Genomic DNA, 14,833 nt, shown 5'->3' with positions numbered 1-14,833 from the left:
GTATTTTCATGAACCACAATAATGGTTAGACATTGCATTGGCTTCTTCCTCACAACTTCACTCAACATCCCTTCACTTTTTGTGGGTCTGAACATAAGGGGCATCTTTTTCTCACTGCTTCCGGCAACATGATCCATAGCCAATGCGCAACTTTCAACATTTCACTCCCTTCCGTCTATTACTTTCTTTGGTTACTACCTTGACTTCACTTGTCCTAGGAAGACCCCATCATACTATAGAATCTTTACCCTCTTAATCCATCCTGGGATTTCCCCGGAGTTGAGCTTCTACCCAACTTAGAAACTCAAAGGATAGCGCACCCATGACGCATCAATTTATATTTTCTCTCCCTGGTCTTCTTCAACGTCCACTGCTGCTTCAATACCTTTAATAAGCATTTATGAGTCCGACCCCACTGGTCAGGTTCAAATCCATTTCTGCTAAATACTCTTAAAGTAAACTGCACACTACTACCTTCATCAGCACAGTGGATCACCATCACCCTTGAGCCCCCACTTCCATGAAATCTTACACTATTCCCCATTTCCATGAACTCGCCATGATGCAGATCTTTGGCCAGTACAACATACCTGTGCCTCCCACCCACAGTACTGATGAGATGTGTCCGAAGCTACTGTCTCCCAAGGCACGCCCGGCAGCTCCATGCAAACCAACGGTGTTGTAACACTAAATCTTATCAGACTCACGCTACTTGAAACATTCCTCACCAGCCTACCCAACTTTGATTCGCGGCCACCAAAATTACCTTTTCAACCTGTATTTTGACATACTCTTTCTCAACACCCTAATGCACCATCTACACTAGCCTCTCACTTTATTGGACTCACCTGATCCCCTCTGCACAACTGACCATTCTGGGCATTGTTAATTCTTCTTTTACAGGTCAAAACTTTCCACTTGTGGCACCTACTTCTTTCTTTCTGTTTCTCCTTCTAGAACTTACTTATTCTTTTTATGAAACATTTAACTAACATTGCTTTCATCACATCCTGCTCAGAATCATGCACACTACAACACACCATCTCGTTGACAGCTTAAGAGTGTTTGACGGAGGGATGACCAAATGACCTTCAACATTTGTCTGCCCTTCACTTACCCTTAATTCTTCCTCCTTAATCCGCAATTCAATTTCCTTTTGGCTGTTGATGAGTTTATCCCGGCGCAACTGCTGAGCCTCATCCAACTGTCAATATAAAAAATCCAATGAGAATGTGCACATGCCATTTAACGATCAGAAGCAACCCACAAACGTGCTCTTTTGAAGAATGACATCGTACATTTTTGACAACCCACTCACTGTCATTTTTCTTCTCAGGAGCAAGTGCTGTCCTGTCCACTGACTGTTTTGGCAGACTTTTTGCAAACTTCTTTAAACTAGAAAATCTGTAAGAGCCAAGCTGTTTCAATATACTTGTTAGCATCTACCCTTAGTGTGTAGGGCACCCGCTGTTACTTATGAGCTTGTTGTGTTTCGATTTAGATGTCCGTATATAGGTTTTCCTGAATCATGTCCTTATAAAGGCACAATTCGCATTGCCCTTATTTAGGCATAGAATCACAGTCCTTATTTAGGCATTAGCCATGCTATCCAAATAAAGGCATGGTCACCTCCATCCGTCCTCCCAACGTCACAACAAGTTCTTAGAAACCAGACCCTTAAGCCATTGGGACTTTCCCTAACCTGGGATTATTGATTTCTCCAAGAACTCATCTATTATGCATGAACTACTATTCCTTAGGGGTTCATTCACGACGTCTTCCTCTGCCCAACTTTATGTCAATGCTAACATTCCTAAGCACCTCCTAGGTATAAATATACCTTCCCTTACCATGGCAAACCACGGCTCGGCTACATAGCTCGATACGGCAAGTTAGGAAGGACGCACTGACCAAACGGTGTCATCCCTGCTCGCAGAGAATCCAGCTTCCAGTGTTCTGACTCCCTTCGAGGGGTGTTAGAGTTTGAGACCCGGAAAGAGATTCCCACCTCGCTCATTCTAAGGTATAGAGCAGACTAGAACCTAGAGGGACTCTTGGCAACATAAAAACTATAGCTTACCATACTATAGAATACAGCACCAACTTCTTACCTTGTACTACACTTAGGTTAGGTACACTGGGGTAGAACTATTTAGAAGCATCAGACGAGTATCCACTTTTTAGCCTGTGTTATTTATGTGTATGTATATGAATATGTGTCATAGCTAAAAGACAATGCTATTGCAGTATTATTTCTTCTTACTGCTTACGCTGTACGTATTATATACCGCATACTGTCTTGTGATTGTAACAGCACAAGACTGCTACTGTCTTGCAATTGTAACAGCATGAGACTGTTTCTTGAATGAGAAACAGGACTGTTCAATAAATCCTTTTAATGAAACGCCCGTCTATCTCTTTCTGTGTAACTCTGAAGAAACTAAACATGCACAATTGACTGAGTGAAACTGTTATCTATTGTTTCCACGATTCTGAGACATGTTCTGATTCGAAGGCAAACAAAGTTGTCATGTTTATGCGGTTGCCAGAAACTACTTCCTTCTTGTTTTTCAAGGAGTTTCTAGTGGCCTCTGAGTAAGCTGGCACACAACGTAATTAAGTTTAATGTACTCGATAGAGGCATACTGACCTCAGTCCTATACCAAAACGATATTGTATTTTATTCCAATGGGCAGAGCCTATAAGGGAAATAGGAACTACACTACAAGCTGAAACAGAACATGTATGATCCAGTCCATTCAACATGCTTTTCTTGGGTTGGAAGAACTTAACTGTGACTGTCACAGCCCTACATTAATTAAAGCAGCCACATCACTAACCACATGCAGGCACGCTAGATATAAGGAAGTCAACCTACCAGTTGTTGTCCACTGCCCTACCCCCTCCCCAATTAAAAGATAATTATGTAGCATTTTTACATTGTGGGAGGGTGCTTTAATTGATTGTAAAATAGAAGACAATTTCAAAATGGCTGCCTCAAATGGAAGTAATGCTTCTGCAAACAAAAGCAGCTGGATGAGAACTGGAAAGAGAGAGGTGTGGCGCAGCGGCCAGAGCGGGTGACTAAAGGGTGCAGGGCTTATGGTTCGATCCCCTACACCGGCAGCAGATCAGCTCAGCATCTTGTGACTCTGGACAATAGCTCACTTAATCTCCCCGATGGCCCCCAGTGCCTTGAAACTCTAAGTGGTGATATGTTCGAGCTTTAGAAATATGGATTACAATATATACACATTTTTCCAAAATTATTACGATTTAATCTTCAAACCTGAGCGACTGTTACTATTATGTTACTACCTTTCATGACATCTGAGTCGATTCATGCAGCTGGAAATGATTTGGGAGGCTGTAAGCGAATGACATTGAGAAGAAAGGTTGATAGGAAAGCCAGAGATCAACTTGGTTCTTATCAGATCCACCACGCTTTTATTTAACCGGTAAGGAGGTGTGGTGCAATGTATAGCGTTTGTGATTTAGTGTTCATTATTTACTGAGCCAGTGTCCATTCTACTGAAACTTGAAACAGGGCCATTTCAACAAGGGTTTCAGAAGACCTCTTAATATTTCAGATACGGCTCTAGGAAGGATTAATCCCACTTAATGTTGGTCTCAAGCATTTTTGTTATCTGACCTTGTATCAGCTGTTCATATACTCTATCCCCCAGATGCATCAACAACCCAATTTGCGATTCCTTAATAGCGAAAAATACCGATTCGCTATTAAGGAATTGCAAAATGGAATGCATCAAGAAATCACTTAAAAAATAGCGATTTCTTAGAATTCCTTAATTGCGACTCGCAAATTGCGAGTCGCAATTAAGGAATACCTCCCAATTCATTACTATGGGCCTAGAGGCCCATAGGAATGAATGGGAAGACAATCTCAATTTGCGAATCGCAATTAGTGATTCGCAAATTGAGATTGCGATTTCAAGGGTGCAGGGGTGTCCAAAGGACACCCTGTTGCACCCCTGACATTGATATGTGCACATATGTTGCGCACACACATGCCCTTAGGGCATGTGTGTACGCAACATGAAACTTTGAAAAATGAACTTTAGTGCATTTTTCAAAGTTTTTGCAAATTACCATGAAGTTGTACTTCATGGTAATTTGCGTGCCCTATTAGCGAATTCCCTATTTTAAAAATGTTCATGCATTGCATTTAAGGAATCTCAAATTGAGATTCCTTAAATGCAAATAATCGCAATTTAGTGATTTCTAAAATTGCGATTTTTGCATTTGGGATGATGCCTCCCAAATGCAAAAATACCACTCGCAAAGGGCCAGATTCTCAGAATCTGGCCCTTTCCGAGCGGATTTTTGTTTGATGAATCTGACCCTAAGTCTTTACCACCCTGCAAAGGGACTTAGCTCAGTACTGCCTAGGCTTTGCATGTTTGAAGGCCAATTCAACATAACAAATACAATAGGGTAATACCACACCTTTTTTTCCCAAGAACTTAGAGCCAGTTCTGTTTCTAGTGTGTGCTGCATCGCTAGTTATCATGGGGAAAGGCATTTACAATGCTGTTAAAACAACGTGATGCTATTACAACGTGGTCGTTACAACAACCAAGTTGTTACTACGCAATACCTTTACATCGCAAGTCATTACAATGAGTTGCGGTAGGGAGCGCTAAGGTATTGGATATGAAATCCAACACCTTCCCTGCTGTTGCGCAAACTGGAGTAGGAACAGTAAATAATACTATTCCTAAGTCCAGCACCCCCACTACAGCAAGTAGATATAATGACTTGCGATGTAAAGGTATTGCATACTTACAAAGCGGTCGTTGTAACGACCTCGTTGGAAAAGTACGCGATGTAATAGCATGCATTGTAACAGGCTATATTCATTATCATTACTACTTTTGCTATCCATTCCTGCATAGTGGTGGAATCTCTCTACTGGCTCTTCACAATCAATCATTAAATCATCAAACAGTTAAACTAAATTGTAGTTGGTTTTCCTTGCTTCCAAACAGTAGACTGTCAACTCTGAATGTACTGGGGTTTCCATTTGTCCTAATAAAGAACTTGTGCTTTTGGGCATCTAGGATTAGTTGGCATCGCCCTGTATGCCGGTCTGCTGCTCACCCGCCGGATGGATGTCACCGACTCCGTAATGTGCCGCCGATTGATTTCAGAAAGTTCCCTGGGAAGAAAAAAAAGCATATGCATGGAGAGACTCAAAAATTATGCAGAGCCAAAGAGATGATGCAGAAAGGTTGTCAAGAAATTACTCTTACGCTTCCTTCTTCTGCTTATCGCGGGATTTAGCCTCAGTGATGCTGTTGAGCCTCTTGCGGTCCAGGATCTTCTGAATCTCTTTCTTCTCTCTAAAATAGAAGAAGATAGAAGGAACACCATGCCTTTTTACTGTTGAACCTTTAATGGAAGAATCAACCATACCTGCAACACCTTGTACCTCCACACAAAGCCCTTGGCCTCCCCTGAAATACTGGTAGTAATTTAACCACAAAAGGCTACAACACTACATTAGCTGCAGCATCAGGGGTGCAGTACTCTATAGTGGCAAACAATGTCACTTTGATGCAGAAAATACAACTCTTGAGGCACATCCAAACATCACTCCCATGATATGACCCAAAAAACACACAATACGCTAAACGAGGTTAAAGTTACAGAAGCACAAATCTACTGGGAATGCATCCCAAATATGGATGATTTCCACTAGACGTGACACAACAAGATGCAGGACACATTTACAACCCAGTGCAGGATCCCTTAGTAAGAAGAACCTTGTGCAAGAAAAAAAAGAAAAGGAGGCAGAGTTGCTATCCATAAATAAAAGTACCAGAAACTGTAGGGCAAAATCAAGCAGATTCAGAGGGCCCAAAGCTAAAACAAATTAGTTATCTACATGACGTTTTGTAACTGTGATTAATGCACATTCTTTGATTACTACAGCCATCAATTGGTTTCTTTTGTAATAGTTTCCAAATGTAGTGCAAAAATCCTGAACTGAAAAGCGCATAAAAATTCTTCCTGATTAGACCCTGTTAGACCCGGGATCCCTAGTTGGCTGAGGTAGGTGCCTTAGGCCAAATAGGGACCCGCGGTTCCACGTCAGGGAACGAAAGGTCAACTTCTGAGATAGCCCCGCTCACCCCCTTGGTAGCTTGGCACGAGCCGCCAGGCTTATCTTCAAGTCAAATGTGTAAAGTATTTGCAATCACGCTCACAGTAACCCAATGATGACACCACAAATGGACTCCACACAAGTTTTATAAAAACAAGTATACACTTTATATAAAAAGATATATGATAAGACCACACAATATAAATACAACATATGAATATGTGTACTCTCTCTCCTGGCCGGTTGTTAGGCCAGCTAGCCCTTGTAAGTTGAAAATTCAACACCAGTACCTATAGCCCATCCAACCGAGTCAGTGGCGTCCAAGCCACAATGACTTGTGAACTTGGCTGCATCACAAACCGTCACGAATGGCCTGTGACAGAATAGGGCGAAGGTCTTCAGGAACACTGTGGAGGACTTGTTCCACCAAGTCTCAGAGGACATAAGTGTAGCAGCCTAGCAAGCAAGAAGCATTAATGGACAGTGGAGCCAAACTGGTGCAGAGAAGAGGGGGTTGCCAAATGTCTCCACTTGCTTCAAATCCCTTTAGGGGGAGTGGTAGGAAAATTGTTGGGCTTGGTCTGGTTAGTGGAGGCCTACAGCACAAGGTTCTTGGGAGAAGGGTGTTGCGACAAGAAGGCTGGGTCGCCTAGAGCAGGGTGATGGCATCTGGCAATTTGCTGGTTAACTGGGGACTTCAACAAGGATTAGCCCAAGCCCCATGTAAGGTAGGAAAGGCTCAGAAGCAGTCTGGCCAGGCTGCAGGACTTCTATCAGGAGGCTGGTTTTCATAGTGAGGAGCTGAAGGTCTAGGACTTTGGCCACCCTCCGCAAAACCATAGCATCAGAAACATGGCGTGCCAGGCAGGGAGAAAAGGGCTGACTCTGAGGCGGGACAGCCCACTAGCCTCTTGCACATCCTTATAACAATTGACATCAGCACAGAGTTGAGCAAACTCATCTGCTTGGTTAGGATTGTTTTCAGAGTCTGTACCAAAAAGAGAATGTAACAATTATTGCATGCCTGGTGGTAAGATGAGTGCAGAAATTGCGGTCGAATTCGGACTGACGTCAAGTCATCATCGGAAAGGACAATCAAGGTCATCTCTTTAGGCAGCAAAGTGTAAATTGACATATCTGGGCTAGAATTGAGTATGGGTACCAGTGGCAGGGGCAGTATTGAAGCAGATGGTGGAAGAGGCTCAGAGGGTCCACCTGGGGCGGAGGGCAAACCTGCCGACGGTAATCCAGGTGGTAGGCCTCTTAGCTCTGTGGGGCCCAAAGGGACACAAGTGGGAGTCAGTAGAGCTTTGAAGAGCTGGAGCATAGCTCAGTGAAACTCTTCGATTAGGCTCGGCATGGCTCAAGGCCTCAGAAACTCAGGTTGTGCAGCAACCAGCTGCAGAATTGTCTGACTTCGGTCCCATTCCTGCTTCCCTTGGAGCCACCCACGAGCTTCATCAGGGAAGTGGTAATGGGATAAAAGAGCAGAACACAGCTACGACTTCTTGTGTTTCTTGTGCTCCTCTGAGCGTTATCAGCAGGAAAAAGACCTGCCCATGAGGACGGCTCCGTCGTCTGTGAATGAGAGCGGGAAGAGCTTTCGACTTGAAGTGGGACTTGGAGCAGTCAAGATGCTGTATCTTCCTAAGGAAGGTGACTTAGTGTTTCGCCGCACGTTCTCTGGCGGCCTTCAGGTTTATCGACATGTAGTCTCTAGAGATCTAGGAGCTGTGGCTGGACCCCTTAAACCGCAGGCGAATTTGGTAGGGATGTGCCAAAGACATCTGTCTGCGACAGTCCTTACAGGGCTTGAACCCTGTCGTCTTAGGGCGCGACACCTGTTTAAAAGGTGAGAGAAAAATATCTGACAAAAAGCAGTCTCTGAGAGACGGGAGAAGCTCTGGATATGCATCTAGTGCGAGGACAGATAGCAACTGATGTCAACGTGCAGAGTCGCTCCTTATTTAGTATGTCACTTCCAGAGGGGAATGGTGTCAGTGCGTAACTACAAAGAAGGGTGGGGCAACCCATGTTGCCCCGAACCACTAGCACAGCCACATCTAGCCACTTTTGGCTTCATTTAAACGATACTGCATTTTTCAATTTTTTGACCGTTGCTTAATCCGTATTTTATAACCTTCAATGTTTATATGTGACTGTATCTAATTCCAACTCCAATCCACACTCAGGGTTCATTCTGCTGTTTTTCTAGGTTTCTAATGTTCAGACAGTGCCCTCCGGGCCTCACGTTCAAAACATGACATATGCAGAAGACAAGACAAGACAGTAGAAGACAGCAAACCAATGGGAAGCATATAAGCCCGTTTTTCGAGGCCAGGCCATTTCATTAATTGCTGGCCACAAATAAGAAAAACAGAAACTAATAGAAGCCCTAGAGCGGGAAGTGAGCCAGGCGGAGGCAACACACGCCTTGAATCCTAATGCAGCCAATGGCTACAAACTAAACTTGACAAAAAAGGAATATAGAGACTATATGTGGGAGGAAGCAAAAGCCACTCAACAAAGTCTATGAGGTCAGGGATAAAGCCGGCAAACTTCTGGCCTGGCTAGATAAGCGAGAACGAGCTAGTTGTTGGGTGGCACAACTACAACTAGACAGTGGAGACACCATAACGGAACCGCAAATGGTAGTAAACACACTAGCATCACATTACGAAAAGATTTACACCCCGACAACCACAGCCACGCTGGAGGAGGCACTAGCATTCCTCAAAGATATCCAGATGCCCATACTTGCACTAGAAGATGCCCAGATCCTTGAAATAGATCTTACAGCAGAAGAATTAGCATTGGCCATTGTCATCTTTCAATCAGGGAAAGCCTTAGCACCTAATGGCATACCGATTGAACTCTATAAAAAAGCAGCAACTAAACTTACACCGCACTTCTAAACATGTACATAGCCAGCTTAGACACAGAAGAACTCTCCAGGGACCAGTGAATGGCGACAATAGTAGCTATAAACAAACCTGGGAAGCTGGCCCAGGACTGCACGTCCTATCGGCCTATATCATTACTTCATTACTTAATGCAGAGGCCAAAATGTTGGCTAAAACGCTGGATGCCAGACTCACACCCCATCTTGCCAAAATGGTCCACCCAGACAAATATGGATTCATACCAGGAAGGAAAACGGAACTCAATCTGAGACGACTCCATAGCATAATAGCTTGCATACCCACTATCCAAGAAGAAGTTGTCGTACCTTTCCTTAGGCGCACGTATGGCCTTCAATATGGTTGTGTGGCCCTTCCTCTTTGCCATCCTGAAAGCATATGGGCTTCGGTGCCAAATTTTGTGCATGGCTTCAGTTGCTTTATACAAAACCCTTAGCACATGTGGTAATATATAGCCGAATCTCAGCTGATTTCCCCCTTGGACGCGGAACGCATCAAGGATGCCCCAATCCTGGCTCTAATACACCCTAGTGCCTAGAGCCGTTGGCAGCAAGGATAAGGAGAGACCCAGTCGTTCGTGGACTCCAGTGGACGGAGGGCTGGGAAGACCGCATATCCCTGTATGCGGATGAAGTGTAACTATACTTAGCATCCCCCAGGCGCTCACTTAACTGGATCCTAGACATTTGTGAGGTATATGGTAGACTCTCCTGATATACTATCAATTGGACTAAATCGATTCTATATGTCTTACACCGTTCCCCCACTGCGGGTACCGACAAGATGTAAGGTGCAAATCGTAGAAGGAAGTTTTAAATACTTGGGAATCTACATTACACCACTACCTGGGGAATTTATGGAAAACAATCTCCTCAAGATGATGGCGCTCCCCAGATTCCCCTATGTCTTGCAAAATACCCCATTCCCGGTCCCCTTAACATATTTGAAAGCGATTGAAGCAGAAGTGTGTAACCTTCCTTTTGATGGGAAACCAGCCCGCATAGCCATGCATAAATTGGTAAAGGGATGGTATGACGGCAGAATTGCCCTCCCGAATATAGAAACATACTACTGCGCCTCCCAGCTGATCGTGCTCAATCAGTGTATTCACGTAACCCAAACAGAACCTACATTCCGTTCAGACAGATGCAGCCTGGCAGTGGAGGAGTAATGAGAGCACTCTATAATAAAACCCGAAAGACAGCCCTAATGGGACCAACTGCACACAAAGTTCAAATCTGGCACATAGCACTCAGAAAACTAGGATGGGACGGCATCATAACACAAATGACACTGCTTTAAGACACCCAAAGATTAGGCATGCTCAGTACCAGCAAAGGTTTTAAACAATGGGACTCCTTAGGAATCTCAAAAGTGGGAGATCTCTGGAGTAAAGGAGAGGTTGTTGCCTTTACTCAACTCCAAGATCAGTACGAGATGTCGCCCACAGAAATATTTAGATATACTCAGATTAGACATGCACTCACGACAGCCATTCCATCAGGCACCATACTCCCAGAGGCTTCCTCGTTAGAGGATAGGCTCCTAACCGAGTATATGAACAAGAAAGCCATTTCTCTAACTTACCGTGAGATCATCAACAACCAACCGGACCCCACAAAAACTCTCTGTGAAAAATGGCAGGCCGAGGTGAGAGTCTGAATGTCGTGTGAAGCACAAATGTATGACAATCCTTTGTTTTTGTAACCGCATCTTTATAAGTTAAACATGTACTCAATAAAAGAATAAAAAATATAAAAGACAGTAGTAGACCAGCTGTGACTGGGCTACCAGTCTCTGAGTACAGCAGTTGGAGTGAAATCCTTCAGTGGGGGCTAGTGCCACTCTTGGGTGACCAATTTTGACTTTGACAACACTCCAGAGTCCGGCTGACTCGGGTGCAACTTTTTCCATTTGAGGAATGGTCTCTTGGGATGTCCAGCTGCAGTTAGCGGCGATTTCATGGCAGTGGCTACTAACTTGCCTGTTTGAGCTTTCTCAGCTCTTTTGGCCCTGGACCGGGATCTAGGGGATCAGCCCACTATTTCTTGAAGTCACTGCTTTGGTCTGGGGGATGACTTTCCCCATGCCAGGAGCCACAGGTACAGTCCCAAATCCGCTAGCCCAAAGTGCAGCAGGTGCTGTCCAGCAGATGGTGCAGCTTGCAGTCTCTCTTATTAAAGTCCAGGGGAAACAAAGCAGTCCTTCTTCGGTCCTTGTGTCAGTTCTGAGATGATCTGGCCAAGGGTGCCATATTCATCCCAGGAAAATGCCCCGAGCCAAAAGGCTAGCAGGTTCCCTCCCTTCTGGTGTTGACTTTCTGGCAATGTGTGGCACCTAACAATCCCAGAGTGCACTATTCTGCCTACTCATTAGATGTCAACACCCTTCCTTGGCTGTTAGAAGCTTGGTAACCGATCCTAGAGGTGTGGCTACCTGTGGGCTACACACCCATGGGAAAAACGGTCTGGCCACTTGTTTTTCCTCTCTGGCCCTTTCTCCAGCCGGTCTGTCTAAACAAAGGGCAGTCTCTCTGGAGTGCTATCGCCATTTGCGCACCAAAGGCTGCTTCACCTTTGAAGCTCACCTTTTTAGCAAACACCCCGAGTGGCTTCCTGCAAGGGGGAGGTGACACCTCTATCTGAAGCGTGCTTCTATTATTTTCCAGCCAGGTAGTCATTCACACTACTCATCTAGCGGGCACAATGATGTCTGTGGGCCAGTGCCCACGTGAGGCTACTCGACCAGCTGGGTCAAAGAGTGGCAACTTTCTAAAAGTTGCTTTACTTTAATAGTGACATTAAATTCAACCTGGGCATCAGGTCAGGTTTATTGCCACGACTAATTTGATACCACACAGTACCCAATTAAGTAGTCCCATTCAGAAGTAAGTTAGGCAGGCTGCAGTGCCAGCTGATTGCCCTGTATTAGACAATGGGGCTACTAACTATTCCGTAGCAAAACAACAATTTAAGGGGTTTTGCTGCAAGGACATGTATAAGCATACATGTCCCACTTAATATACAGCTCCCTGACTCAGGGCTCTCTGGGTTTTCCTTAGGTGAGACTTACATATATGGTTAAGGAAGTGGTGGCTTTGCCATTGGTTTGAATGGCAAAGTCGAACAAGCTGTGTAAATACTGATCTTCCAGTCTGCAGTGGCAGGCTGGGAGCCATTTTGTACTTTGTCACACACAGGGTGGAACAATCAGTGCTGCAGCCTTGGGTGGACACTCTGCCTTATAAGACGTTGGTACCCTTGGCACCATATACTAGGGACTTATAAGTAAGTCAGTACTTCAATTGGGGGAAATCCAATTCGACATATACTTTGTAAGGGGTTAAAACACTGGCACTGAGGTCTGGCTAGCAGGTCTCAGTGCACTCTGAGTCAAAAAACCAGCAGAATCAGTATAAGAATAAGCTTGACTTCATCGAATATATCAAGCTTTCCACATTGTTCCTTTGAGGTGTTGAGTATTCTTCACAGTTGTATCTGCATAGCAGGACCTTTGAATGTACAAGGTGCCGCTGAATAGCTAGGGCCATGGCTACTCTCTAGCCAGCACTGTCAATTTGCTTTCTTTCCTTATGAGTAGGAGGGGCATCCCCAGTGTTGTGCACAAAAAGCTCTTTCCTGGCAGTATGCATTAGCGACACAAGTTGAAATACAATACATCAGAGGGTAAGACTTAGGGTACATTGTGCAGAGTCAAATCAAATGATTCGAATCAATGTCTATTTTATTATAGGTGAGCATTTCTGAACCATTTGAATAATTTCAGTTGATGTATATTTCATTTAAACTAAATATTTTAAACTATTCGTATAAAAACCTTCAAAGAGGCCAGCATCTCAGATACTGATCTTTTGGAGTGCAAAGATCTTGTGCTCAGTTTTGTTTAGGTACATCCTGGGCAAATGGCACCCTGCTGTGGAACTTGTGGCAGCCTTGGAAGTTGTTCTTCACGAACAGCAGCAACTGCATGTTTCAGTGTAACCTGTACCAAAGTGCCCTTCCCTGATTTAGGAATTATCGTGGGCTCAGATTCTTAGGGTAATTCCTTATCAGGAACACTGTCTTTCTAAGATACAGATAGAAACTGATCTAGAGACAAATATTGTCTTCCTCAGAGATAGATCTAGAGATAGATGCGGTCTTCCTCGGTCATATAAAATAGATCTGGAGAGAGATGCGGTCTACTTCAGTGATATAAAATAGATCCGGAGAGATATGCAGTCTTCCTCAGAGATATAAAATAGAACTGGAGAGAGATGCAGTCTTAATTCAAAGATATAGAATAGATCTGGAGTGAGATGCGGTCTTCCTCAGGTACCGATGGAAACAGATCTCGAGGTCTAGAGAAAAAGATAATCTCAAGATGTAGATTTAGAGATCGTATGTCTGCTTTCGCACACTAAAAAGTAGGACTTGGTCTCTACGAGTAATTTAGTTGCTGTGCCACACGTCCTCTTACACAGCATGCCACGTTCATAGTGTGTTTATTTTGATCCTGTATTCTGAAGTGAGCAAATGGAGACATATTCACACAATAGTAGTGAGGTATGTTTTTCGACCATCAATTGAGAGATCTTTGGAGCTGAATTTTTAATTCTTCGCAGTTTTCAAATCTATTTTTGGATACACCAGTGGAGATGCTACTGTGATGGGATCAGTGATTGGTTCTTTGTGGTGGCTGAAATATAAAAGGGGATAGCCTTGTCAGCACATGTGATTGGATATTTGTTCCCTTTAAATCCAACATTTTGCACTTACTTTGAACTGTGCATACAGTGTATGGGGTTATCCCAAAGGATCAGGCTCATGAGGAAGGTTGTAGCTGCCTCCTCCACTATTAGCATTACCTATGTGTTTGGCCAGTTCAGGAACAGAAACAGTTTATCGGAATCTAGAGGTGGGCCAGGAATACTGAGATATTGGTGGAATACAGAGGTCTGTTTTGTGGTTGGTGGTGTAACTGAGGATGGAGCTGTTTAATCATTTGGGCCACTTGTTCAACATAAATGGTAAAGAGCTGGGGTACAGTGATGGATTCTAACACTCTAAAAGCAACCTGAATAATGGGTGGGATGAGCCTATGCAGATCTCTGGTTGCAATATTGAGGAAGATTTCAATTAATTCCACAACAAGGCCCTAGATTAAAGTCCAATAATTCATTAGAAATCTGATGTTCAATAACAATATAAGATGTGGACATGTCAAATAAATTATGGCAGCTTGCTTTCTCATTCTGAGGAGGTCGTGATATCACCTCAGACGTCTGCTAGTACAACTTCTGGAAAAAGTGTTCCGTACAAAACCACAGCAGTACAGAGGTATACAAAGAAAGTTATCTGTGGAAGGTTGATGCTGCAAAAATATGTTATTGAACAAAAAAAAAACCCTTAACACCTCTTTCATTAAATTTGTTAATCTCTACTCTGTCCAACATCCCTCCCCCACCCCTATCTCCTTTCCTCTTTCTTAACTCTACTCAAGGCCCATTAATTAGCTGTAGTACATCTTCCAAACTCTCACCTCATTACCTCTTTATGAACTCTTCTCTTCCTCTGGTAGCCATTTCGTCTCTACAACCTAATTTCTTTCATGTACGCCTGATTTTTTCGTGCCTCTGTTCCTGGTCCACCTGTGGTCTTTACTTCACTACCCACCTCCAATTCCCAAATTCTTTCTTACCTCTCATTCACTTCCTTCAGCTTCTTAAGCTGGGTTGCCTGGCACTCAGCCGCCACTTCCCTCAGCTTCTGTACGACCTGTCCGG

The 14,833-nt window shown here is 43.9% G+C and overlaps 1 protein-coding gene across 1 annotated transcript in view; it reads right to left on the bottom strand.

Moving 5' to 3' along the window:
- The window catches only part of PLCB3 (phospholipase C beta 3), a 585,337-nt gene that overhangs the window by 6,682 nt on the left and 563,822 nt on the right, over nt 1-14,833 (bottom strand). Inside the window, exons 29-32 of the mRNA XM_078660740.1 lie at nt 14,749-14,825; nt 5,274-5,363; nt 5,122-5,179; nt 1,118-1,204 (exon numbers count right to left, since the gene is read on the bottom strand). Coding sequence (XP_078516866.1) covers nt 1,118-1,204; nt 5,122-5,179; nt 5,274-5,363; nt 14,749-14,825 — 312 coding nt within the window. The remainder of the gene's footprint in view (nt 1-1,117; nt 1,205-5,121; nt 5,180-5,273; nt 5,364-14,748; nt 14,826-14,833) is intronic.

This window comes from Lissotriton helveticus, chromosome 9 (genome assembly GCF_964261635.1).
Source record: "Lissotriton helveticus chromosome 9, aLisHel1.1, whole genome shotgun sequence".
Lineage (NCBI taxonomy): Eukaryota > Metazoa > Chordata > Amphibia > Caudata > Salamandridae > Lissotriton > Lissotriton helveticus.
This window is presented reverse-complemented; position numbering and strand designations above follow the sequence as displayed.